The sequence below is a fragment of the Centroberyx gerrardi genome, chromosome 9 (assembly GCF_048128805.1).
Source record: "Centroberyx gerrardi isolate f3 chromosome 9, fCenGer3.hap1.cur.20231027, whole genome shotgun sequence".
NCBI classification, from domain to species: domain Eukaryota; kingdom Metazoa; phylum Chordata; class Actinopteri; order Beryciformes; family Berycidae; genus Centroberyx; species Centroberyx gerrardi.
Window position 1 is genome coordinate 14,116,197 of NC_136005.1, and position 24,195 is coordinate 14,140,391.

At 41.5% G+C, this 24,195-nt stretch overlaps 3 protein-coding genes across 4 annotated transcripts; 1 reads left to right on the plus strand and 2 right to left on the minus strand.

The window, feature by feature from the left end:
- Window positions 1-340: 340 nt before the first annotated feature.
- Window positions 341-3,052, minus strand: org (oogenesis-related gene). The gene is made up of 4 exons (XM_078285874.1): window positions 2,892-3,052; window positions 1,060-1,214; window positions 562-669; window positions 341-478 (listed from the first exon to the last, which is right to left on the minus strand). Exons 1-4 carry the CDS (start codon window positions 2,959-2,961, stop codon window positions 452-454), a joined length of 360 nt encoding a protein of 119 aa, XP_078142000.1. The 5' UTR covers window positions 2,962-3,052; the 3' UTR covers window positions 341-451.
- Window positions 3,053-8,979: 5,927 nt separating this feature from the next.
- Window positions 8,980-13,707, plus strand: LOC139929157 (inactive tyrosine-protein kinase PEAK1). 2 transcript variants are annotated; one of them, XM_078285551.1, is made up of 4 exons: window positions 8,980-9,255; window positions 10,322-10,470; window positions 11,070-11,632; window positions 12,114-13,707. In XM_078285551.1, exons 1-4 carry the CDS (start codon window positions 9,191-9,193, stop codon window positions 13,272-13,274), a joined length of 1,938 nt encoding a protein of 645 aa, XP_078141677.1. In that variant the 5' UTR covers window positions 8,980-9,190; the 3' UTR covers window positions 13,275-13,707. The 2 variants fall into 2 exon arrangements, with proteins under 2 accessions (XP_078141677.1, XP_078141678.1); XM_078285552.1 differs by lacking the exon at window positions 8,980-9,255 and having other exon boundaries at window positions 10,420-10,470; window positions 10,979-11,632.
- Window positions 13,708-14,716: 1,009 nt separating this feature from the next.
- Window positions 14,717-22,978, minus strand: oaz1a (ornithine decarboxylase antizyme 1a). The gene is given in 6 exon segments (XM_071921949.2): window positions 14,717-15,387; window positions 17,250-17,335; window positions 18,026-18,201; window positions 19,456-19,542; window positions 19,544-19,610; window positions 22,809-22,978. Coding segments are annotated over 6 exon segments (666 nt in total). The 5' UTR covers window positions 22,928-22,978; the 3' UTR covers window positions 14,717-15,256.
- Window positions 22,979-24,195: the final 1,217 nt, after the last annotated feature.

A 24,195-nucleotide genomic window follows, 5' to 3' on the forward strand; every position in this document is an offset into this window, starting at 1 on the left:
TTTTTTTAAGTCAGGAAATATTTGTCAATTCCCAAATAAACAGTCACCTGCCAAGCAACTTTGCTTAAGCGGTTTAGTTTAGTAGTTACAATTCCAGTTAAAGTTTGTGGTGTAAGGGAGTGTAGCATTAGGCTTTGTACCCTGAATATAAAATAATTAGTCATCAATATAGTTCTGCTTAATTAGACCTAAGCAAAATACAGCTATTGACATTTTAGAACTACAATCAATTTGCCTACAGCACCTCGTCTCAAGTGTATAAGAGATGTTGAATAGCAATAACAATCTGTTACTGCCATCTAGTGGGAGGCCACGACAGATGTCAAGGCAAATGACAAACTTGGAATACATTTATTGAATTACTAGGTACAAACTTACAAAATTACATTGAAAAGACAAGGTAAATACAACACATGGTAAATATGATGAACTGCAGCAGGCAAGATGACGTTCAGTTTGACTGGACGAGCTGAGCATCCTGCAAAAACAGAACAATCAGTGAATCTCTCCATACAAAGCATTTGTTCATGTGTTAATGATGTGGCATGATTCAGAGTTTACCATTTCGACGTCTTCAATAACAACCACGCCCTTCCTCGTAATCTCAATGTCGCTCTCTGTGTTGTTGTGCGAGCAGTACTCTTCACTCTCGGTCTCTACAGTACTGGGCTGAGAAATAGTCGGCATTAGAGTAGGCAAAACCTTTGAGTACATTTCCATTAGAGCTGTATTGCGCTTAAGTGCTTGTGCCACTGAATAAAGCAAGTCTAGTGAAATGCATGCCTCATTGTAGGCGAACCTCAACCAGTGAATTATATGCAAATACAAGAAAATATTCAAAAATGTGCAGCATGGATAAATTTGAAAAGATGAGAAATAAAGCCATGTACTTCATGAATAATCAAGTCAGAATATGCCGAGTTTTAGACAGGCATTATGAATCATGTTTATTAACAATTACCTTTTGTTGTGTCCAATTTCATCTAATCAGCACTGACTGAACAGTATAGGACTGAACAGAACATACCAGACTGAACATTTTAATGCTCGAGCACCAACCTCGTAGTCTGGATCCTCCTCGGAGCCTTCTTCAGCCAGTTCCTGAGTGAGGGCCTCCACCCAGGTCGGCTGCTCCTCCTCTTCCTCCTCATCCAACTCATCCTGCTTCCTCTTGCTGCCCTTCCCACAAGGTTTGGTAGGAGAGACTCTCACTTCTGCAAATGGGAGACATCCTCAAATGTCAGTCCATTCGTTTCAGTCTTAATGACTACGTTTAGCACCACGTCTCCACAGGAGTCCATGAAGGTCATCGAATATCGGTGGCTCTGGAGACAAGCAACTTATTTCACAGTGAATAAATTAAATTAAAGTGAGTCAGGCACTGACGGCAAAAGTTTAGCTGAAATGAGTGTCTTTTAGGGCTGCAACGATTAATCGATTAGTTGTCAATTAAATTAAGCGCCAACTATTTTGATAATTGATTAATCGGTTTGAGTAATTTAAGAACAATAAGTCAAAATTCTCTGATTCCAGCTTCTTAAATGTGAATATTTTCTGGTTTCTTTACTCCTCTATGACAGTAAACTGAATATCTTTGGGTTGTGGACAAAACAAACATTTGAGGATGTCATCTTGGGCTTTGGGAAACACTGATCGACATTTTTCACCATTTTATAGACCAAACAACTAATCGAGAAAATAATAGACAATGAAAATAATCGTTAGTTGCAGCCCTAGTGTCTTTAAATTTCACTTTGCCAATGTAAAATAAAGGCTTTCAACTACCATTTTTCCCAAATTACTCAAACCCCTTTTGGTTTTTACGTTGTTGCAATACCCAGTCCAATGAGCACTGTTCACCGCTTTCTGCCATGGACATTTCTGGTACCAAGTACCACTCCCAAATAACTATTGATCCTGTGGGGAAATAATTGTACTGGTGATGTAACTTGCATTTCTGGGTCCATTCTATTTGCTATTGCATTCTTTTATTCCTGTGGACAACAGCCAAATGTAGAGGTGTGATATGATGTTTACATATTTCTAGCCCATTTAACCATCTGAACTAAAGTACCAAAAGTAAATGCAGGTTTTGGTGTCAGCCCCCAGAACCCAAAAGCAAGAGCTTCTTTCAAGACCCAGTTAGCACCAACATTCAATCATACATGGAGAAAATCATAGGAGGTAAAGACCCATTTCTCCACTGACAGTAGCCTCACACAAGGCAATATAGCCACAAGACTCGCTTAGCCGAGAAAACTTGCTCTCTACACCTATCAGCAAAACCCACAGCTGAAATGCTCAGGTACATTCTCTGGGATTGTCTACAGGCAGTCTGGGAAACATAGGAAATCACCAGCTGAAGTAGACATGGCAGCTCAGGGGAAAAGCGGTACAACAAAAAATTCAGATTGATGAGCAGTGTGGGAGTGTCTGCGAGTGGATTTTCCTTCAAATAATGAAACCTGAGTCACTTCATTTTGAGGCTAGTCCAACACCTACGACCATGGTAAATTACACCCACCTAGACCACCACAATACTAAAAAGGTCTACTGGTATGGATCAACCCAACATTACACTGGTGCACTACAGTAAATTACGTGCAAGACGCAGCTGCACTTGCATCTTAAAAAGATGTCAAAATAATGCATACACGCTGAAGTCACCACTAAAGATTTGTTTTCCAGGAAGAAGAGCAAGAGTAATGAGATTTTAACATACAAATTAAATTAAGTAAACTCATTTTTCAGCATAAACTGTCAAATAGGTGTATGCTATGATAGTTAGAAAGGACTTAAAGGCAAAAGTGTAGTTTCTCATTTCAGTGTGACGTTAAGTTTTTGTTGATATACATATTTGGTTCACTTCCCCAACACTATGGCCATCATACCTGGGTAGAGGGAGCACCCAATGGTGCTGGAGACCGGGTATCCCAGGGCGCTCTGCACGCGGCGGGGCATGACGGACAGCAGCAGGCGCGTGACCCAGTGGAGGCGCTTTCGGGCGGCGAGACTCTGGCGTGCTGGGGTGGAAGCCGCGGAACTGGTTTGATCCGTCTCCCTTTTAAGTGGGAAACCAAACATCCACCAAACCCCGCGGCATGCACGGACCTGTCAGTGAGAGTCGTTATTTTCAAGTAGGAAAAACAAAAGCAAACGCTGCTCGAGATTTGTTGTGTTGCTAATTGATAAACATACCACGAAGCTGATTGGCCAGAAGTGAGAGAGGCGATGCAGCATGGAGTGAAGCACGCCGTCTCTCTTTACAACTTGGTCCTACGGGTAAGGAGAAAAACTGGGATGGTAAAAGCTACCAGAAAATAATCACCAACTTGTCTGAGGCTAGCATGTATAGCTATAACAGTATTTAATGTTGATATCGTCAGCCTCGATGCAATGTAGCCACGCCGGCCTCTAGCCAGAAAGGTCACTGCTCACCACCCGACTTCGACTTGTCCTGAGAAAGTTAAACACCAACACATTGACCCCACCGTCTCGTTACCTCGACACTCTCCTCCTGCTCCCGCTCCTGCTCCTGCTCCTGCTCCTGCTCCTGCTCGACGGCGTGGCTGCTGTACTTGGAGGTCATCCTGCTGCAGGTTAAATCGTGGACCTGACGGGTTAAAATGAGGAGAAGCCGATAGACTGTAGAGCAGCTTGGGGAGTTGTGGGGTAAAATGTACCCCGAAGTTACCGCGGTGTAGCCAATCAGCGCAGACAAACGCACCCCGTGCAATCAGGGCTGACCAATGAGCAAGTCCCGCTAATTAACCTGGCAGAGGAAAGCCAGGAAGGTTAGTCACATGACTAGTGTGGCTGCAGTAAAAAAGGTATTATTTTTTTCAGGAATACTTAGCCATAGCGAAGGTACAAAATGTATAAGTATTAAAAGTAACCAATGCTGGGTTTAAATAACATATCACATATTTTAAATGATTATGTTATATTATATATTATTGGAAAAATAGTGATGTTTATTTACATCTGTTTTGTACAACTAATTTTCATTAAAATATTTGGCCTGGTCATACATGTACCATATTTTGAGTAGGCCTACCTAAATCTGAAATGTCCATTGGTAAAACTATATATAATCACTAGTAGAGTAAGCAGAGTGCCATACACAGGCCTACTCATTGAATATGCAGCGTTCAGTATGTTAGTATCTCATTCCAAAAACACTCAGGTTTCAGCTTCCTGTGTGCCATTTCAATTCGATAGTTCCAAACTAATTTGTTGTGAAGACTCATGTAAACAAGGAGGATCTTTCCCCCCTGTGAGAGCTTCATTTGTTTCCCTGCAGTGACGCACACACAGTGAAGGAGCAGCACAGTGCTGCACAGAGAAAGCAGTCCTACCTGAAAAACCTTGTAAACTTGAACAAACTTAAAATAGCCGTAGTTGCCCTCAATGCTTATTAGCATTTGAAGGGGTTTAGAAGAGAGGCCCTTAATGATGTTTCCATACTTCACAAGCGCCCTAATTGGTAAGCACTTCCGCCACTGACCTTCGTCAGACTTACGTACCTCTTGATGCATTTAGTGGAGGACAAAAGGAGGGGGAGACAGCAGAGGAGTATAAAAGGCGCCTGTCATCACTCCTCTTGCCAATCTACAATCGAGCCTGGATGCAAAGAGAGCGGAAGACATTCAAAATGGAGAAGAACACGGTCACACGGACAATCAGCATTGGGGCTATTTGCAATGGTACCAAAACCGCTCATTTGGATGATTTCTCGACGGCACGCAGGCACAGCAGCGCAGGGATGCGTGCGCTGTTGTGGGCAACCAGCAGTGCAAAGTCCTTTGGGAGTTCTCTGGGATCAGAGTCCCTGACAAGCCGGGAAAACATTTTTACAAACATCCTGACACCTGGCAGCATCCCACAGTTCACTATACCCAGCTTGTCTGTCCAGGTTGGCTTAAGATCATCGGAGAACAACAGAGACGGACAGGCGGAGGAAGACGATGCAGAGACAGATGAAGGCTTAGGGAGTCTTGGGACAGAGCTGGAGTCATCTTTATCGGTTTCGCCAGCCTCATCCACATCATCCTCAGTCTTCAGCTTGTCTCCGTCAGACCGCAGAGCCCAGCGGAGTATCTCAGACCCCTTAACCCAGAGGAAGTCTGTCCTGCAGAGGGAGGTTTCCTTCCCCTGCCGCTACATGGAGGCCCAGCACTGCCTGGACCCCGCCAGCAGAGCCGCCCTCTCCCTGCCACACCTAACCAAAGTCACCACCCCGTACGGCTTTGTCACCTTGAGCCAGAGCCCCCAGATGGCCAGCGAGGAAGCCCTGCTCTGCCAAGCTGGGCTCCGCCGCTTCAACAGGGAGGAGGAGGTCGCCTACTCTTCTAGCAAAGCCACATTGACAAGGACAACAGACACCAACATCAAAGGCAGCTCCTCCCGTTGGTCAGCAGCAAAGCAGAGACTGTCTAAAGATTTTACTGACTCACAGACTGAAGGAAGATTACCAAAGGCAGAGATACAAAGCGCCGCTGCCTCCTCCACCAGCGCTTCTGTTTCATCCTCCTCTTCTGCACCCAAACAAGCCACCGACAGCAAGCGCAAACGCCGGTTTTATGAGGTTATAAGGAAACACTTCACCTCCCACCATTAGGAATGAATCTATGTGACTGATCAAAGAGAGTGAGAAAGTAACACTGGTATTAATGCAAGCATTCAAGGATTTGCTACAGCTTAACTTGGTTTTGATTATGCACTTGTAAATGTAACATAGGGCTGTTTGCCATGGATCTCCATATGAAATGTCCTATACTAATACAGTTTTGTCATTATGATGCATTACCAGGTATTGTCATATCAAAAAATAAAATGATGTAAAAAAACACAATGCTGTAATACTGGGTTGATTATGTTTGAGTCTTTCCTAAACATTATGATTCACAACAGTGTCACTGTTACTCATCTGCTTACAACTACTGTACTTTTCCAAAAGCAGTTTCTTTTGCAAGAAAAATAAACTCTCATGACCGCCGCCTTTCAGAATTGTTCAAATAAAATCATCAAAGCTCACCTTATTGGATGCACATTTAGAAAGCCCTGGTGTTGATCTACCCCCTTGTGAACTATCTCAGATCCAGATTAAGAAGATTATTTTTTGGGGGCATTTTTTGCCTTTGTTAGAGAGTTGAAAGTGGAGAGAAACAGGAAAGATTGGGGGTACAGAGAGAGAGGGGGATGACCTGCGACAAAGGTCCTTGGTCCAGATTCGAACCTCGGACGTCACAGTTATATTTAACCTGTGAGGGTGAATAACCACTTGTGTTTAGAAACAAGGTCACCTTTAAGATTATAATGGCCTGAATACTACACACTCATTGCCTTGGCCATGTGTGAAAGGTTAATGAATTCCTCAGCTATTTTCATGATCTCAAATGTCAGCCCCCTTCAGACTCTCTTCTATTCAGCTCACTATCGACTACACCTGTATAGACTCTATAGTGAGCTGTGCCTGTATGTCCAGCTGTAGTGAATGCACGCTGCTGTGCTGTTGTCAGAGTGGCAGGGAGACCTAGCAGCTCCCCTTGCTCCTTAGCATATGAAGAGGCTCAGTGGAGAGGCCCTTAGTGATGCTCGCCCACTGCACCCTTGTAGTGTCGCTCCTCATCTTCCCCACACACTGTAATTTAGATAAATATCATTATGAAGCTAGGATTGCTCACATGTTGTTTTGTTTGTTTATATGTGATGACATCAGAGTATGGAATAATTTTACATTATTGATCCGAGACAAAATGAGCAATAGGCTTTCTGGCTTTCAGTTTCAGTTTAAGAAATAGTACCCTAATAGAAGTAAGGCTTACGTAAAAAAAAATACTGTATATATGGGTTCACAGAATCAGCAAAGTATGAATCACAGTCGGTGTCTCAGATCAGGCTTCCTGCAGGTGTTGTGATCTAGGTGGATCAGGTTTTGGGGTTTCAGATCCCACAAATGAGCTGGTTAAGCAGACCTGCTGAGTGATTTTAAATGGATTCAAGTCGTGACAGGAAAAGCAGAGGGATGAGGCAGTGTGGCACAGTCTGTAGGGGAGATGACTCTTAAAGCCATGGAGGAATTTCCTCATGTAGTGCAGGATCCCTCTATGTGTGGGAACCTCTCTGCTTTCCACTCTCTGAATAAAGAGGAAACACACAGGGAGTTTCAATGGTTGGCTTCATTATAGAAAACGAAAAGCAGGTGACATTTTGTGTTTCGTGCGTGACATTAAATGCTGAAGTGCGGTGTGAACACCACTCTGGACTGCTGTCTAGTTTCATTAGATTTTCCATGACTAATAAAAGCACAAAATATATTAGAAGGGGATCTTCAGCTCATAAATGGGCTGTTTTACATTTGGTATTATATGGAGGTTTATTGATTTGGCAACCAAACAACCAAACCAAGCACATTATCACCACGTTTTTCAATGAGATAGTGACTGTTGTGATATATATGTATTGAAAAACGGTGTGAGAGACAACGGCCCTTTACCCAGAGGATGTGTGAGTCATTCTGGGCTGGGGTGATTCAGGAGCACACACTCAGCCTGAAGAATACACTCTGGGCGGCACGACAGCACAGTTAATGGCTGTACTCGGATATGAGAATATGGACCTATCTGTGCAGGAGCCTGATGAGCTTCACTGACAACAAATCTGATCTTATTGCGGCCATCGGGGTTTCCAGTATTGGTCAATATATAAAGCTGTCCACACCCACATGGTAAATGATGAATGGCTTTGACACATTAGGCCTTTAGCTGTAGGATAAATGGAATGAATACACACATGAACAATACTATTATAAAAAGCACTAATAAATATGTTATGTTATGCTCGAATTCATGTGAATGAAAAATAATGTCCTGTATGAATCAATGGAAGCATAGTAGCCCTTATGTGTCTTTGTACCAGAGGTTGTAGTAGTACAGGTAGACGTGCTGTTGCTTCGGTTTTACTCAAGTAAAATAAGAACAAGCTCATTAAGAAAATACAGGGAGTTTTATACTTTTTATCTAAAATCATTTAGATTTCATGCATGTTACAAAATCCCCCCACAAAATCCCCCCACAAACGAGCTGATTATCCAAGGTTTGAGGATGGTCCCTTTTTCATGATATTAACAAAGCCAGTATTAGTTATAGGAAATAAGTCCAGAATTACTGTGTTTTACTATAAATAACAGACCTAATTCTATTTACTTATCTTAGGTGTAAAACTAAAATGTACTTTGAATTTTTAAAAAGCCCCCACTGTTCTAAGTATGTTCAGTATATCTGATATACATCAGCAGGGTGATGTTGGGAGTAGGGAGACTGGAGTTTTTCAAAACTGGACTAGGGTCAGACTGAACTTGCTGATTATGAGTCAATTTTTCAAAAGAATAATCAGATAGAATCATTGAGATCCATATACCGCAAGATCAAGATTACAGAATCCAGTTTTGCAGTCTATAAGTAGACCTCTATCGGTCCAGCTGTTGGACAAATGATGTTTCAACATGTGAGGCCAAAAAGACAAAAAAAAAAAGTGAAAGACAGTGTGCATGCTGCTTTTATTCACTTATCTGCACAAGTATACATTGCAAAAGAACTTAAAGACAAGTTTCAAAGTCTCATTGGATGGCAAAAGTGATTCCCTTAAATATTTTACCTCTCGTGTAAAGTCAAAACCAAGGCTCTTCATATAGCACCAAGCCCCCACAAAGGCGTTGCAGGTATAAAAACTACATCATCCAAACAAGAGATACAAGTTGATGCTGTGGCTACATATATCGAGAATCTAGATCAACTGTGAGAGAAAGAAAGAAAAAAGAGAGCAAACAAAGGGGCTTCGCTCTAACTGTTCTTCCCCATTTTGTCACGTTGAGGTTAGCGCAGAGAGAGCAGTTCTGCCCTCAGAACAGACACTACTTTTCCGGTACCAACCTCAACCTCAGACTGCAACTGATCACAGCGAAAGATAACTAGGACATGCTCACGAAAAAACTCACTTTCAAACATAGACTGAACTAGACAGACAAAGAGAGACAGAGGCAGAAAAGGACAGACAGAGGGAAAGAAAGCCGGAGTCTTCAGTAGTTTCCTGCAGAGACACGGAGTTACCTGTAGGCTTTACAGAGACAGTGGTGAAGTGTGAGGAAAGTGGAGGAGCAGGTAGTGTGTTGCAGCGTCGTAGTGACCTGATGGAGCGTGGTCCTGCCAGCAGAGCAGAGGCACAGCCACCAGCGCTGCCTGTCAAACAGCGCAGGTAAGACCAGCAACAACCAAAATCCTTTCTGTCTCTCTCCTTAACTCGTTTTATTTATCTACATTATGTTATCATTTGATGGTCACAGAGGACTATTGCCTGGCCACTATGGCCCTGACCCTTGCACTCCTTACTATTAGTTGCTTGTAATTTTGGTGATCTAGGAATTCATGCTTATTCTACTGTTGCTGTCATTTTAAGAGTGTCTAAAATGCCTAAAATGTAAAACACAACTCGGCATCATAAATATGACAGCTCTCACCAAATCCATATGCTTTCACTGTGATGTATGTTGATGGTTACGCTTTGCTCAGTAGGGCTGGGTATCGTTTAAAAAATTACGATACCAGTATCAATACCAGTACCCTTAAAGTGATACCGATACCAATAGAGTACTTCATTCGATACCTTTTTTTTACGTTTTGGTGGCATCTCGGCACGCTGAACTGCTAACTCCGTCACATACACTGCGCTCGACTTCACCACCAAAATCCAAGAACGCTTGCGGTGATTGGCTGCGAGCAAAACCATACAAATAGTCATTTTTTTCTAGATCTGTGTACAAAAAAGTATCGAATGCAGGTATCATTTGACTGGAGAAGTTTCGATACTACTTGGTACTGGGTTATTTCGGTCGATACCTTAAAGATATCGAGTACCGATACCCAGCCCTATTGCTCAGTTACTAATATTTATTATTAATTGCTAATAATGTCAAGTAGGCTGCAGTAAACACACCTCACATTCATTTGCCATTGTAATCTTTGGTCATCAGTTCTGCACATTACTGCTGTTGTGGGAAAACCTAGTAACTCCAATCTTGGTGCTTTGAATTGATTCCAGTAAAGTTTACATAGTTCCATTTGACTCAGGGTCTAATGAAAGCTATTTAAAACACACCATGTAATTAAAAAATGTATGGGCACCAATTGGAAATATGTTTTTTCTAACTTTGAAAGATACTTTTTGGAGATACAAGGTTTTCATTTGAGAGCAGTGCCAGTCTGCTTATGCACTTGTGAATGTATAATATTGTTGTGATGTATGTGTGCATGTTCCTACACAGAAGTCAATTGTCCAGAGGCTCCAGTCTGGAGTCTGACTGTGTTATGCTCAGCCCTTTTGGACACCAGCACCAAAGCTACCCATTCAATGACGTGTTCCCCGAAGCCACTGATTGTCACGCAGCTGGGTGTCCCATACACCAGCGCTATGGTAGGTCTCAAGACTGATGAACTCAACTGGAGTGAAGGAAACTAAACCATATCATGTCTGCTTTCTACACATGCACCATAGCACAGTATGAATAATAAATACCCTCATGAAGACAGGAATTATCTGCTCAAGCGCGCTGTATGTCAGTATAGTGGTGTGAAGAGGAGAGAATTCATAGATCAGATATAAATCGTGCACCTTCCTGCATCACCTAACACCGCATGATACCCTGATTATGAAAATACAGCTGACATTTGAAGATAAATATCATGAAATATTATAACGTGTTGCTGTCCTTCCGCTCCTCCAGTCCTCTTGGTTCCTCTTTCTCATGAGAACTGAAATGGAGGAAGTAACACCTGAAACCAAACTTTTACACTCTCATTGTAATCTTTGGACCAATCACAATGACTCTGAAAATGTTCAGTTTGGCGAGACATGACACTGCTCATACTTAGTGCTGTTGTGGAAGTGTAAATGTAGATGTGTTCTCTCTTCCTTAATCTAGAGACGCTGTCCCCAAAGCCTCCTGTACGTTTCCATTGTTCAGTGTTCAAGTCGGTTAACCTGACCTGAAATCCCCTTGCTGTGTTACGCAGATGATTCCCATCACCAGGAGAGATTTTTCTCGGACGGCACCCCGCCGCCCATCCCAAAGAAGAGGCTAGCCCGCGCCCTGTCCCTCCCTGGTGACAACATGCCTCCACCCTCTTCTTTGTTCCCCATGTCTCCCCTGTCTCCACTGTATCTCCGTCATCACCATCAAAACTTTGACAACCCTTTGTACATGCTGGCACCCATACCTGACACCCATTCCCACGAAGAGAGAGAAGAGGTTAAACCGGTCAAAAAGAGTCCCGTCCCTGTACTGTCCCTCTCCCAGCTGTCCTTTGACACACCTGACGAACATCTGCAATACCTCTTCAGCAGTTTTGATGATCAGGGGGTTGTTTCCCAGGGAATTCAGCATCGCCACCTGCTATTTCTTCGAAGCATGGCACAGAGTGTGGAGGCTGAGTTTCTGCTGCAGGGAGAGGCCAGTGTCCCGTATCAACCCCAGGATTTCCTGCTGTGTGGCGGCCAAAAGCCCAAGCAGATAGGAGATGCACTTTACTACAGCCTGCATAGCCCCAAGTTTCCAAGGAGGGTGCTTGGTCTAAGGGTAACGTTCAGCTCTTGCCCTATCATTACCTTTATAGTTTATATATACATGCAAATATTGCTATAACAGTATGATGCATGATGCATCATGTTTAGATGCTGCATAAAGTATTGTTGTTTTGTTCTGCTACCAGCTACTTGCAGTTACTTCGCACTGGAAGTTTTAAACAAAATAAAATGTTATGCACATTGCAAACAGAAACCAGTGAGAGAGAGGATGATCTTTATCAACGGTAGGCAACTGTGACTCTCTGCTGACCTGATGTGCACCCTGATTTGGAAATACCACAAACACTTCCTCTAAACTGTCATCAGGTGCTGTTAAGAAATCCAACTGCAGCAGCGAGGGCAGAAAACATTAACTGGCATGAACGTCTCTCTTGAATCTTAGAGAAACATTGAATGTGACAGAGGTGCAAAGGTTTCCCTGAATATGACTGAATGGTTTTATGAGTGTGCCATTTTTCTCTCTATATATCCAGGTACACAGATGGACTGATGCAGCTCCCTCGGCTCACATCAGCCACCAGCCATCACATGTCAATGTCCAAGATGTAATTGCTCATTTCCCACCTGACAGTATCCTAAAGAATGAATCCAACACATTGCAAACACGAGATCCCATGGTAGCCTCTCCTCCTTTACAGTCAGACTGCACTGCTGCAAAACCACCATGTGGAGGCAACACTGAGTCTGCTGAAAGCCAGTCTGGCTCGAACATCAATTCATCCACAGTTCTCTCTTTACTCCAGAAGGGATACTCAGTGAGTATTGAAAGAGACCTGCCACAAGCTACTCTAGAAGACTTTGTTCAGGATAGCCGGTCGCTGCAGAGCTCTGAGCCCTCACTTTATGAGAGACAGGTGTGTGTTCTGCTGCTGCAAATAGTAATGGGGTTACAACATCTGTACGACAACAGTGCCGCTGGCGTTGAGCTCAGGCCCCAGGATGTCTTTCTAGTGTGGCCCAGAAGGGAGAGAGGGGAGAAGACAGAGGGAGAAGCAGTGACTGAGCAAGAAGAGGATGCTTCTGAAAGAGGAGGGATGAAGAGAGGTGTGGAGACAGAAAGAAGTAACAGACTTAAAGAAGAGATGGAGTGGGAAAAGACAGAGTGGAAAAAGGAAAGCGCCCAGATGTTATGGAGAGCGTGGGGTGCCCCTCGTGTAGTGTTAACCCGCCATCCTCCTTGTGTTTCTGGACCTCAACCCCTGACCTCCCAGATTGGAGCCCTACTTCAACACTGTCTCCACCCACAAGAAAGCCTGTCTTCTCTTACCAAAGGCTCAGCTGCAGCTCTCTCTGAGCCCCCGTATAAAAGGGGGTTCCTTTACCTAGCCTCTTGGCTCCAGTCTGAGTCCAGTGGGCTACAGATGGCAGACGTGGTGGCCTTCCTTCAGGCCCTCCTCTGGGGGCCCCATGTCCCACTCATCCAGTTAAATTGCAATGGCTCCACAACCACCACTGTGCATAACTGGCTGTCAATCAAGCGGGCACTGCTGGTGATGAAGTTGGCAGAGAGAGGGCTGATCCAGGATCAGTCTGTTCTTGACTGGGAGGACTGCCTGTGCCTGCAGTACCTATCATTTACTGACTCTGAAACAGTGATGAGAGTCACTGATCGGCTAGGACTCAGTGTAGGCTGAGTCTACAACTGTTTCAGTCCTTGTGTGTGAAAATCAATTTGAGTGAGTCCAGCTTAAAATGTTACTCTCATTAACAACTGACTCAGCCAGTCTTTTAAATTCATCCCACTGATGACACTGGGATTTTTGCTAAAATATAGTAGCAGGTAAATTGTCACTCTCCACTACCTTTTCCATCTACAATCAACAGTGAAGATGCATTTCACAATTTGTGTTAAGGTGAATGCCATCCTTCCTTAAAGTAGACACAGTTAACTAGTGCTATTAAATAATCGATTAGTCGAAAATTAATCAATTATAATTTTGATAATTAATCATTTGAGTCATTTATCAAGTAAAAAGATCAAACATTTGCTGGTTACAGCTTTGCTGCTTTACTCCGTTTCTTATCATTATAAAATTAATACTTTGAATACTAAATAATCAATTTTAAGAATCAGAAGTTCCAGAATCACTGGAACTTGTGATGTCATTATTTCTGACATTCTATAGACTAAATGATTAATAATGAATATAATCGTATAATGAAAATAATCATTAGTTGCAGCCCTACAATTAATGATGGATGTTTCATTTACTGCTCTTTATAATGTAAAATGGCTTAAAAAAAATACTGCACTTGTCAATCATTCATTCTCTGTCTCATCTGTTTTATCTCTTTGGTATTGTCCATGTTAGTGCTTTGTCACGCTCAGCCGTCCTGGTGGGGGATCCCTCTTGGGCTTGGCTCACCCAAGGTTTCTCCAATTTTTTTCCTAATATGGTTTTCTTGGGAATTTTTCCTTGTTTGCACTGAGGGTCTAAGGTTGGTGGTGCCAGGAAGGCTAGGCTAAATAGTTTAGGTAGGCTTGTTATGCCTCTCCAACATGTCTGGTTTTGTTTCATTGTTTTATTTTGTTGCATATTACATCACTTTGTTCTGTGATTGATTGTTGATTAGTTAGATCTTTATACCGTCCTTTGAGACATGCTTGTTAAGGGATATAAAATAAATCAACTTTTGCATCTTCTCTCATCAAGAATATAAAACACAATTTTAGCTTGTGTTATAGTAGTCAGGTAAGTAGGGCCTTTTTGTTTGCCTTCTAGCCATAATTATCTAAATACAAGGCTTTGGCTCCAATCAATCTACATACACTCATACTAGCTCAAGATAATAATGAATAAACTATATAAGGATACAGTAGACAGAAAATAAGATCTACCATTTGTTCAAAACTGTAACAAGTAACTAGCCATCACGATCCCTACCATTCAATATTGTGCTATTATTCTTGTTATGCTTGTCACATTGACATGATTGTATACTATTGTTTCTACATATTGCATTTATATAGGAACCTGAAGGACTAATAAATCATGGAGATGCCTATCAAATTGTAAGCCATTAACTCTTACAGGTTGCTTGTCTGTATGACTTTACAACAAAACACATCCCACTCTAAGGTGAGCACTTTTATTTAGTACAGTTACAACATGCAGATTTCTGTCAAGTGAATCAAAGCAACAAATTAAAATCCATGCACACATTTTAAAAAAAAAAAAAAAAAAAAAAAAAAAAAAATTCAATATAAACAGGAGAATCAACTGAAAATAACCATGGAAACCTATATAATTACATGAATAAGATGAATTTAAATGTTTTACCATAAATATTACATCATAGAGATGATCACTGGGGTGTACAGGAGGGTAAATAGGAAGTCAGCACTACACATCATGGAAAATAATACAGTGGCGAGGATGCTTTGCCCAGATTTTATGTGGGCGCTTGCTTTACATTCCTGGCATATAACATCTTACACTAGTGCAAATATCATTGCAACACAGCACATGGTAGGTAAAATTAAAACAAAGAACCTCTTTCACAGGAAACCTCAACCATACTGAGCTTGGATAATAATCATTTCCCAAAAATTATAAAGATGGGTGGGTATGGGTTGAAAGAACAACAACCAACATTTGTAATTGCTCAGCGTAGTTTAATCGTCGTCGGAGGAGTCTCGCTCGATGCTGTAAGCCATGAAGAAAGCGTCAGGGCGGGTAGGGACGAGGGGATGACCCGGTCTCACAATCTCAAAGCCCAGGAAACTGAATGTACGCAGTAGGGATGCTGAGGGCGAAGAACATATGGGAAAATTTAAGTTTGAAAGACTTGATTTAATTTCTTCAGCAGTGAGTGCTGAATATTCCTACGGCCCACAGCTGCTGTTTTTGATACAGACGGTTTTATTCCACAGTTGGATGTTTGGTTCACAGCCTGTTTCCCCAAAAATAAAACGAACACAAAACAAGTGAAGACAAGCTCGGTGCTAGTTACAAGCTTGCCAGCTGTGAGCGCCTTGGCAAATCATATCACAAGTGTGGGCGTTTTCCTATGACAACACCTCTAATCTTTTAGCAACACCTCTTGAGTGCGTTTACAATCGCATTAATATACCGTTTATATTCGGGATATTCAAATATTCCATTTATGAGTTGGCACATGTAAACGCCATATCCCATCAGGCCTCTGATAAGGATTCCTTAATCTAGTTTTGCTTTAGGTAAAAAAAAACCAGGGTGAGTTACTAAGGCATTTCCTACAACCAACGCTTGCCATGCAAGGCATTACTGTTAGTAACAACTGACAAAGATATTGAGAGCTAATGGACTGCAGTGTTTTCTATGTGCAGACTTGAAGGAGGTTATAGACTGTACAAAAGGATTTGCATCACTCAAACCTTAGAGCTCTCCAACACCAAGTCTCAGAGAAGCGGTTTGGTTGCACTGGCTCTGTACATAATTTATTACAAGTGCACATTTCACATCTATTTGCACGCTTGTTATGCAGCTTGAGTGCTCGTTGTATATTCTGTGCGCCCACAGTAATGTGTTGTGACCACAAGTTAATACTTTGTGACCCAACAGGGCAGCCACTCCTTGGCTCTGTAGCTGGCCTACAAAGGTTAATACCAAAGGAATTTCAGACATGTGCAGGTCAGGGCCTAATGGGGGAGAAGCTAATGAAAATCCTAAAATCTCTTGGCAACATTAGCACATGTACATGCTTGTCTGATTGTCAACATAAATGAGCGAACAATATTTCAACTCCACAGGTATTTAGTAACAAAGATTTGCCTTGGAATGTTGCTTACATTTTCCTTTGGCACAATCAAGATGAGACACTTTTCAACAGAGTGAATCAAAATGTTTAGAAATATTTATAATAACATGGCTTACAAGAGGTTTTGAATGAAATTTCTATATTAAATAACCTACTTCTAAATGGACAAAATATACATTATGAATTTATATTCATATACAAATCCATTTAATGCATTTTCCCATTGCTGAAGACATTAACAATAGTGAGTTTTGTCATCAGACTTCAAGATGACTAAATTCTTGCTACACACATCACCATGTCAGTTTCACAGAGAAACGGTCAGGTAAATCAGTCGCCCTGATAATCACCAATTGGCATTTTCTTTTTCAGTCGTTTCTGAAAGTCTTGTCAAGGTTTTTGCTTGACAGTTACATCTGCTAACTCACTTATTCACTTTAGTTAAGCAAATCAAAACAAAAACTCATACATACCTCAAGCATTTGTCACTTATTTTGATCATTGGTGTCCTTATTATGATGTGGCAGGCAATAATTACTTTACAAAATTGTGTTTTGATTTGTTGATGAAGAGCAGAAGCCAGCTTTCTTTGGAAGGTGTGGTGAAATCTCTCACCGACAGCCAACAAATTAAACTGCTCAAATGTGTGAATACAGTTATATAAGCTTATTTTATGCAGTCTTACATTTTCTTAAACAAAATGCGGTCTTTGGTAGCACATGCATGAGCCCATTTCTGCCATCTGATATCACATATGCATAACTGTATGACTTATAGCTGTTCAGATGGTACAAATTCCCAGTGTTACGCCAGTCAGAGCTTTTATTCTAAGTAATGGTTTGAGAAACCCAAACAAAAGGAAGTCTCACCTCTATCATCACGGCTCTTGTGAAAGCAGATGAACACATGATCAACTTGCAGCTGCTCTTCTGCAAACTCCAGCAGGAGAGCAAAACTGGTGAGAAACAGTAGGAGAGGTGTCAATGAATTACAGGAGGGACGTTAATGAATTACACAGGAAAATAATTGGTCATGAAGGTCAAGGAACATTTCCATGAACAAACCACAACAAAAAAGCAGGTTTCAACAGAGAGGATAGCTCAATATACCCTCAGCCTGTAAGATGCTGACTTGGGCCAGTTGATTGGTCAGTTAGTGGCCAAATTAGGCCAGTGCCTGGTCTAGGTCTGTCGCCAGGTGATAAGCCCGTTATATTTGCCTCTCTCTGCTCTGGCCCACTCTCGTCACAGCCGACCAATCTAGTCTCATGAATTTCCCCCATCTTTTCACCCCATGTTACTGCTGTTATATTTACAGGAAAGTTATGCATTTATGAACAGTTTTATTTTTCAATCAATTCTCTGCTGTATATTATGAACTGTCAATATCAAACATTCTGTTGTAATAAATCTACATTTTTAAAATAAACTTAAATGCATAAAAAAGAGGTTACTTTCGTGTTTGCCTGCTGGGCCAGTGAAAAAAACTGTACACCAGGGGCAACTCTGACCTACTGGCCCATCCAGGCAAGTGGAAAAAATTCTTCATGTTGAAACCTGAAAAGGTTTTCATCAAACATATTCCTCTTTACCAAATTGACACTAGAAAAACAGCTATATATATCAAAGAGGCTGAGCTTACTAACCTGTCTTTGCTGCCCTCAGGCAAAGCTCCAGGGGGGATTTCAACATAAAGGTTCCCCCCTTTCAGCGCCGCCCTCCAGACACAGTGCTTGCCTTCAGAGCGACGGGACTCGAAGAGTAGAAAGCGCACTCTGCCGTTGGCAGGGGGAGGCTCCTCAAGAACCAGCAACTGAGCATCCTGAGGAACAGGAGAGCAAACAGTTAGAAAAGAGGAATATACAGAAGTGAAAAGAATCATTCAACAGATACATAATAAATAGATATCATGGTAAAATTTAATTAAATGCAGGATGTAATAGAGCTAAGAATTTTTAAAGCATTAGTCTGCGAGTTGAAAATGATGATAAATTAGTCTAAGTTGATTAAATACAAAAGAAATCATGACAGTTAGGAAAACAACATAGACCTGTCCAAGGAAACTGTTGTGACCCAGATAAAATAAAAAAACAACAGCTGTAGAACAGTGTGTCTGAAACGGCAATGATACAACACAGGGTATGCCTGAGTGTGAAGTCATCTAGGGAAAAAAAGCGATTGTGTCAAGTTCGATACCATAAAGATAATAAACAAGTACAGTACTCTGTGTGCCTCTATCAATGAGGATGAGCCTTACAGTTTCATTCAAACATTACAAAAATGTGGCCTACTTTGATTTAGAGTAGTAGTATATCAAAACAATGACATCAGTAGCTTGACTAAGGGTGTAACAATTCAAATCAATATGCCTGAATTAATGTGTAAAATACAGCTTCATCGATTCAAACAGCTTGTATTGGGCAGAAGTTTGGAGGGAACTGTACCTAAAATCGATGCAGACTTCTCCTGGTAAAGCCATATATGATAGATGTGTGATTTTTTTATTTTAGCACCTAATAATGTAATTTACTCCTTGTGTGTGTCTCTGCCTCCGAGTCCATGAGGTCGTCTGTCAGTAAAAGTGTGGCAATATGTAAAACTTGTCATGGAGCAGTGAAATATAAAAAGGTAGCACTACTAATCTCCTGACCCAGAGACGCCATGGACTTGCGATTAAACAATGGCCCGTTTTAAAGGATTATTTTGAGTTGAGTGATTTTGTTCTATGATCAAAAATCCAAAAAGGATATTATCATGGTCATCAGAATGTGAAAGACACCATATTAATGTATATTTCTGATATTTCTGACAGAACTGATTTAAACAACCAGTTGTAAAACAATGGTAGAAGTAAAATGGAACCGTTTACCGCATCAAATCATATTACATCGCAACACACCGCACCGAGACAGCTCTGAATCAAATCAGATTGAATTGTTGGCTTCTTAAAATTTATGTTGGCTGCATTGAATCATCGATTCTGGATTGAGATGCATACTGAACTGGTCTCAGAAGGAGAGACACACACCCCTACAAAGGGTAGAAGAGGTTAAATGAAAAAAGTGGCTGAACTCACAGAGTAGAATAGCTTAGCTGAAAGATTGCGATCCCGCTGGTCATTCCCTCGCCCACCTGGGATCTTCAGGGGTGGGAGAGGGGCATCAGGAGCACCACAGAGGCCCCGGACACGGGTTACTGCAACAGCGGGAGCACCTCCTGGGACTGGAGATACTGGAGGGTGAAACAAACACACACACGAATGGAGACATTATCAGTGGAGGATTCACTCGAGGTAGAAATACCAACTACAGACCAAAACCACAATCACACAGCACAGTTGTGTCACACGTTAAGATGAGCCCTTCATCTCAGAAATTGTAGTAAAACATTGTCCAAAATTAGGTGAGAGCACTCTTATAAACCACATACAGGGCCGGGGGTTGAAGTTCAATAAGTAATATATATATATCACTGTCTAAAGCATAAAAGTTTGCACAACATGTTGATTAATGATAAAAAGGAACACTTTACTTGTGTATAATGAGTAACGGACAGGATCTAGGTCTGGTTTATGTTACATCACCACTGAACACCAGCCTGTGTTGGCTTGTCATCACTGATGACTCATTAAAACTAAAATGACTGTGTGTGCCCACTTTCAGTCAAATTCACTAGAACCCCTAGTGACAAATTATGTTTTCACTTCCCCCATTCATCACTATGAGTAAGCAAGAGGAATGTGCATGAGGGTACATGACTGGATACGATCCTTGTCACTTTGCCCAGCGGAAAAATGAATTTTTCATTTACGAAGAGTAACTTCAAACCTCCTGAAACAAACATTGATTTGTGTGTGCCTTGGTTTCTCTAGCATCACTTTAAGCTTAGTGTGTCACATAATTCCTCGGGGACAGCTATCAGAGAAACAGGTTAATTCTGTTTGTCTAGCCATTAGCCTACTTTAGTCCTGCACTGCTGTGTCTGCCCGCTTTACACTAACTAACAACAGCGCAGGGAGAAACACCAGCTTACACAACTCACTGAGCCAGACCAGCCATTTTGATTCAGAGGCCAGTCAGTGTGTTCTATAGAATTAGTCTAGCTTGTGTGTGTGTGTGAGTCAGAGTGTGTGTGTGTGGCGGGCTGCATTTACTGTGTTGAGAGTAGGCCTATTCTCAGAGCTCCTGTCGGGAACAAAACCCATTAGCAGCAGCACTGCTGCCACCGTGACTCTAACACTCTCGCAGATGCACGCTTACGCAAACGGCACTGCTGTGCTATATGTGGAGCAGACGTGTGAAAACCAAATGAGAACCATTGTCACCTATATAGCTCAGCCCAACCAAGCCATATGCAATATCCAACCTATTTCCTGATCATGTGAGGCATAGGTGTCATGCTGTTATATTAAGGGTAAATTAAAACTAACAGTAATGGGCACATGATGTTCTCCTGAAATCCCATTGCCAGATAACAGCCATGTACCATTCTTATACAAAACCCTGCCGCTTTGCACTCCATCTGCACTGCATTCAAACTAAAAGACGCCACAAGGCTTTCAATAAACTTCTCAGTGCCGTTAACAACATTCCTTGAAATCCCCATGCCCACAGTAGGCAGCTATGCACATTCATGAGTATGGTTATCTTGGTTAAGACAGCTGCTCTGGTCACATGGGAGCTTCTGCTCACGTAAGAGAAGCTTTTCCATGTGAATATGATGCCAAGATGGGATAAAAACAAACAAACACTGATCTCTGAGATATATCCTAACACAAATGTAATAGGCTATTAGAGGAAAATTAGGGGCTTGTGGTGGATAATGTGCTATGATACTCTAACATCAAAGTAGTTCACATAATCAGTAACTGTGAGGTCAGTTAAGAGAGGCACCGGTTGGTGAAAAAGAGTGCTTTGGCTTTAAGAAAGAAAAACAAACAACTGCAGCGGCCATGAATAATCCTTAAACTCATTTTATACAAACACTAAGCATGGGCTGCCACTGTATCAAAATACTTATATAAGAGCATCTACACACATCTGCTGGTAGTAATAATGCCAAAATCACTAACAGAAAAAGATAGAATGATAATTTCACGTCTACTAGAAAAAGAGGATGTCAAAGCCTAGGCTCTTGGTGTGCAAGATGTCATCAGGGATTCAAAATCCCCTTAGTCTGCTTCCCCTGCAGAGTGCAGTGGAAATTTCCAAAAATTGCACAAGGCTGTAAAACTAGACTAACAGCCTAAACCAATATCTTGTCAAGACCTGACGGATGACAAACAGTAAAAACACCTGGGCAGTAGCTCAAGATGTTGTTCAATCATGACCTACATTCCCAAGCTTCAAACCCCACTGCGTTCTCATTTCGAGTCAATCAGTGCTACGCACTCAGCGGGAACTGACCCAGCAAGCAAGCCATCTTGTCACATTTTAACCATTGGAGTCCACTATCTTGCAAATAATACCACAATGGTTAATATCACACTAAATCAGATCAACACACAACAAATGTTATCGTAAATGTCGATTGACCATTGCGGTCGATTGCTCCTTTCTAAACCAAGTGGTGTCCATCTACTCCACTACGGTTCAGGGTGACTTAGCACCTGAGCCCGAGGGCGAAATGGAAAAAAACAAGCAAGCCAGCCACAAATCATCTATTGAGCTATCAAGGTAACTAGGCTGGTTAGCAACAAGCTACGACATGTTTTGTGAATCACATATTCTGTTAAGATGCAAGTAAAATTCACGACATGTTTGGTTCAAGGGTATAGCTGAACTAAAATGACGTGGTGTTAATAACATTCCTTGTTTTCGTCGCAGCAGCGAATGTTCGAAAACATCCGACTCGTACTGTAACGTCGTTAGCCGTTAGCTAACGTAATTTTAAATCAGTAATCCATCTAGCTATTTAAACCAACAAACTCAACTGACGCGAGAAATTACCCGGTTAAGAAGGCGTTGTTTATACCGAGTACATGGAAAACCATAGCTATAAAAAGCTTTGTTGTCAATAGCATACTAGCTGCTCCTGGCTAACTTACATTAGCTAGTTGGCGCATTTAATTTACTCTGCTACTAGCTAACGCGTTAGCTAACGTTAGGTAGCTAGCTAGAGCCTCCACAGCAACGTTGACTATCGGATGCTGTCTATTTGCTGGATGCCAATATTCAACGATTAAGTGTTGCCCGATCTAGGTTACTGGTCTGTAATTTAAGGTTATATCAATTCACAATCCTTTCACACGATTTAGTAAAGGTACTACAAAAACGCTGGGATATGTGTTGGTAACATCATTTTGAAAGAGAAGGTCGTAAACAAGGAATACAGAAATTGTACCAATCCAGGAAATATCCTATGTCTCGTATGTAGGCCGCGGTTTTGAAACTTAGCTAACCTTAATTCCCAACAATTACGACAACATACCTTTCACTTTCAGGTTTATTACTGGTTTGTTCAATAACTGGCATCTCGGATAAGTTTCTCTCTTTTTCTCTAACAAAACAATGGCTATTCAATATCGTCTGTAGGTTGGATTTAACCATCCGGCCAACGTCCACGCCCGCAGACCGCTCTTGCCTCTCCTCGCCAAGTGATAATTGAGAGGGCAGGAAGCAGTATTTGACAGAGGGGAGTGTCCTGTTGGTCATGACGTATAGCAGTGAAAATATGACGCAGTTAATTAATCCATTTACTAAATTAGGCTACTTAAGCAAGAAAATAAAATAAACCATTTGAAATGTAAACCTATCATACACACATGCCATTGTCATTGAATATTTAATGTAAATGCGGTGCCAATGCCTATTTTAATAGTCTATTTCAGAGGTGGAAAGAGTACTAAACTGCCATACTCACTTAGGCTATAAGAACTGTTACTTTACTTAAGTGTAAGTTACTAGTGTAAAAATCTACTTGAGTAAAAGTAAAAAGTAGCTAATTTAAAAATGTACTCAACGTAAAAGTTACATGTGATCGGATCACATGTTCTCTTGTATAAAAGGTAAGAAGGATCACAGTGATCCTTGTGCGATGCAAAAAGGATGAGAGAACATAGAGTTTAAACTAGACTCTTAAAGTAAAGCCAGATTCACTTCTGCTTTGCTGACTGACGGTTCACTGCTAATGGTACCACAATTGCCCAATTTATGGTTGGTCAGTTTCGGTCAATGCTTATGGAGAGCCTCTAAACTTTGTATTCTGTACTGATGTGATTTAGAATATGCTGAATGAGGGGGTTCCCTACTTCCCTACTTGACTGGAAGGTTGCCGGCTCAAACCTCTGATTGTCTGGGGAAAATGTGGGTGGGGAAAAATGAATGAGTAATGCTCTCCCCCAACTGCTGTCAAGGAACCTTTTAGCAAGGCACTTAACCCCAAACTGCTCCAGTGGGGCTGCTCAGTGAGCCAACACTGACTGGTAGTACTGGGCAGCTCCAGGTGCAAATGTGTGGAAATGAATGCCTCTTATTTTACTCTTCTCCAGCAGGGCATGGCTGGAAAAGAGCAAGCATGCTCAGTCCATTTCCCCTGGATAAAGGGAGTTTAAAAAAAAAAAAAATATATATATATATATATATATATATATATATATAGCTATATAACTAATAAATAAATAAAAAATTACTAACTTAAAAAAAATACTTGAATAAGTACAAGTGCACAAAACTATTACATTAACAAAAGCAATTGTAAATCCATTAAAGTTTCATTTATTTTATTTAATCTAGCATCTATATTCCTCATATCAACAGAGCCTGTAGCCTAGCTGCAGCCAAGTATCGACAGTATCAGCAGCACTCACCATGAATGT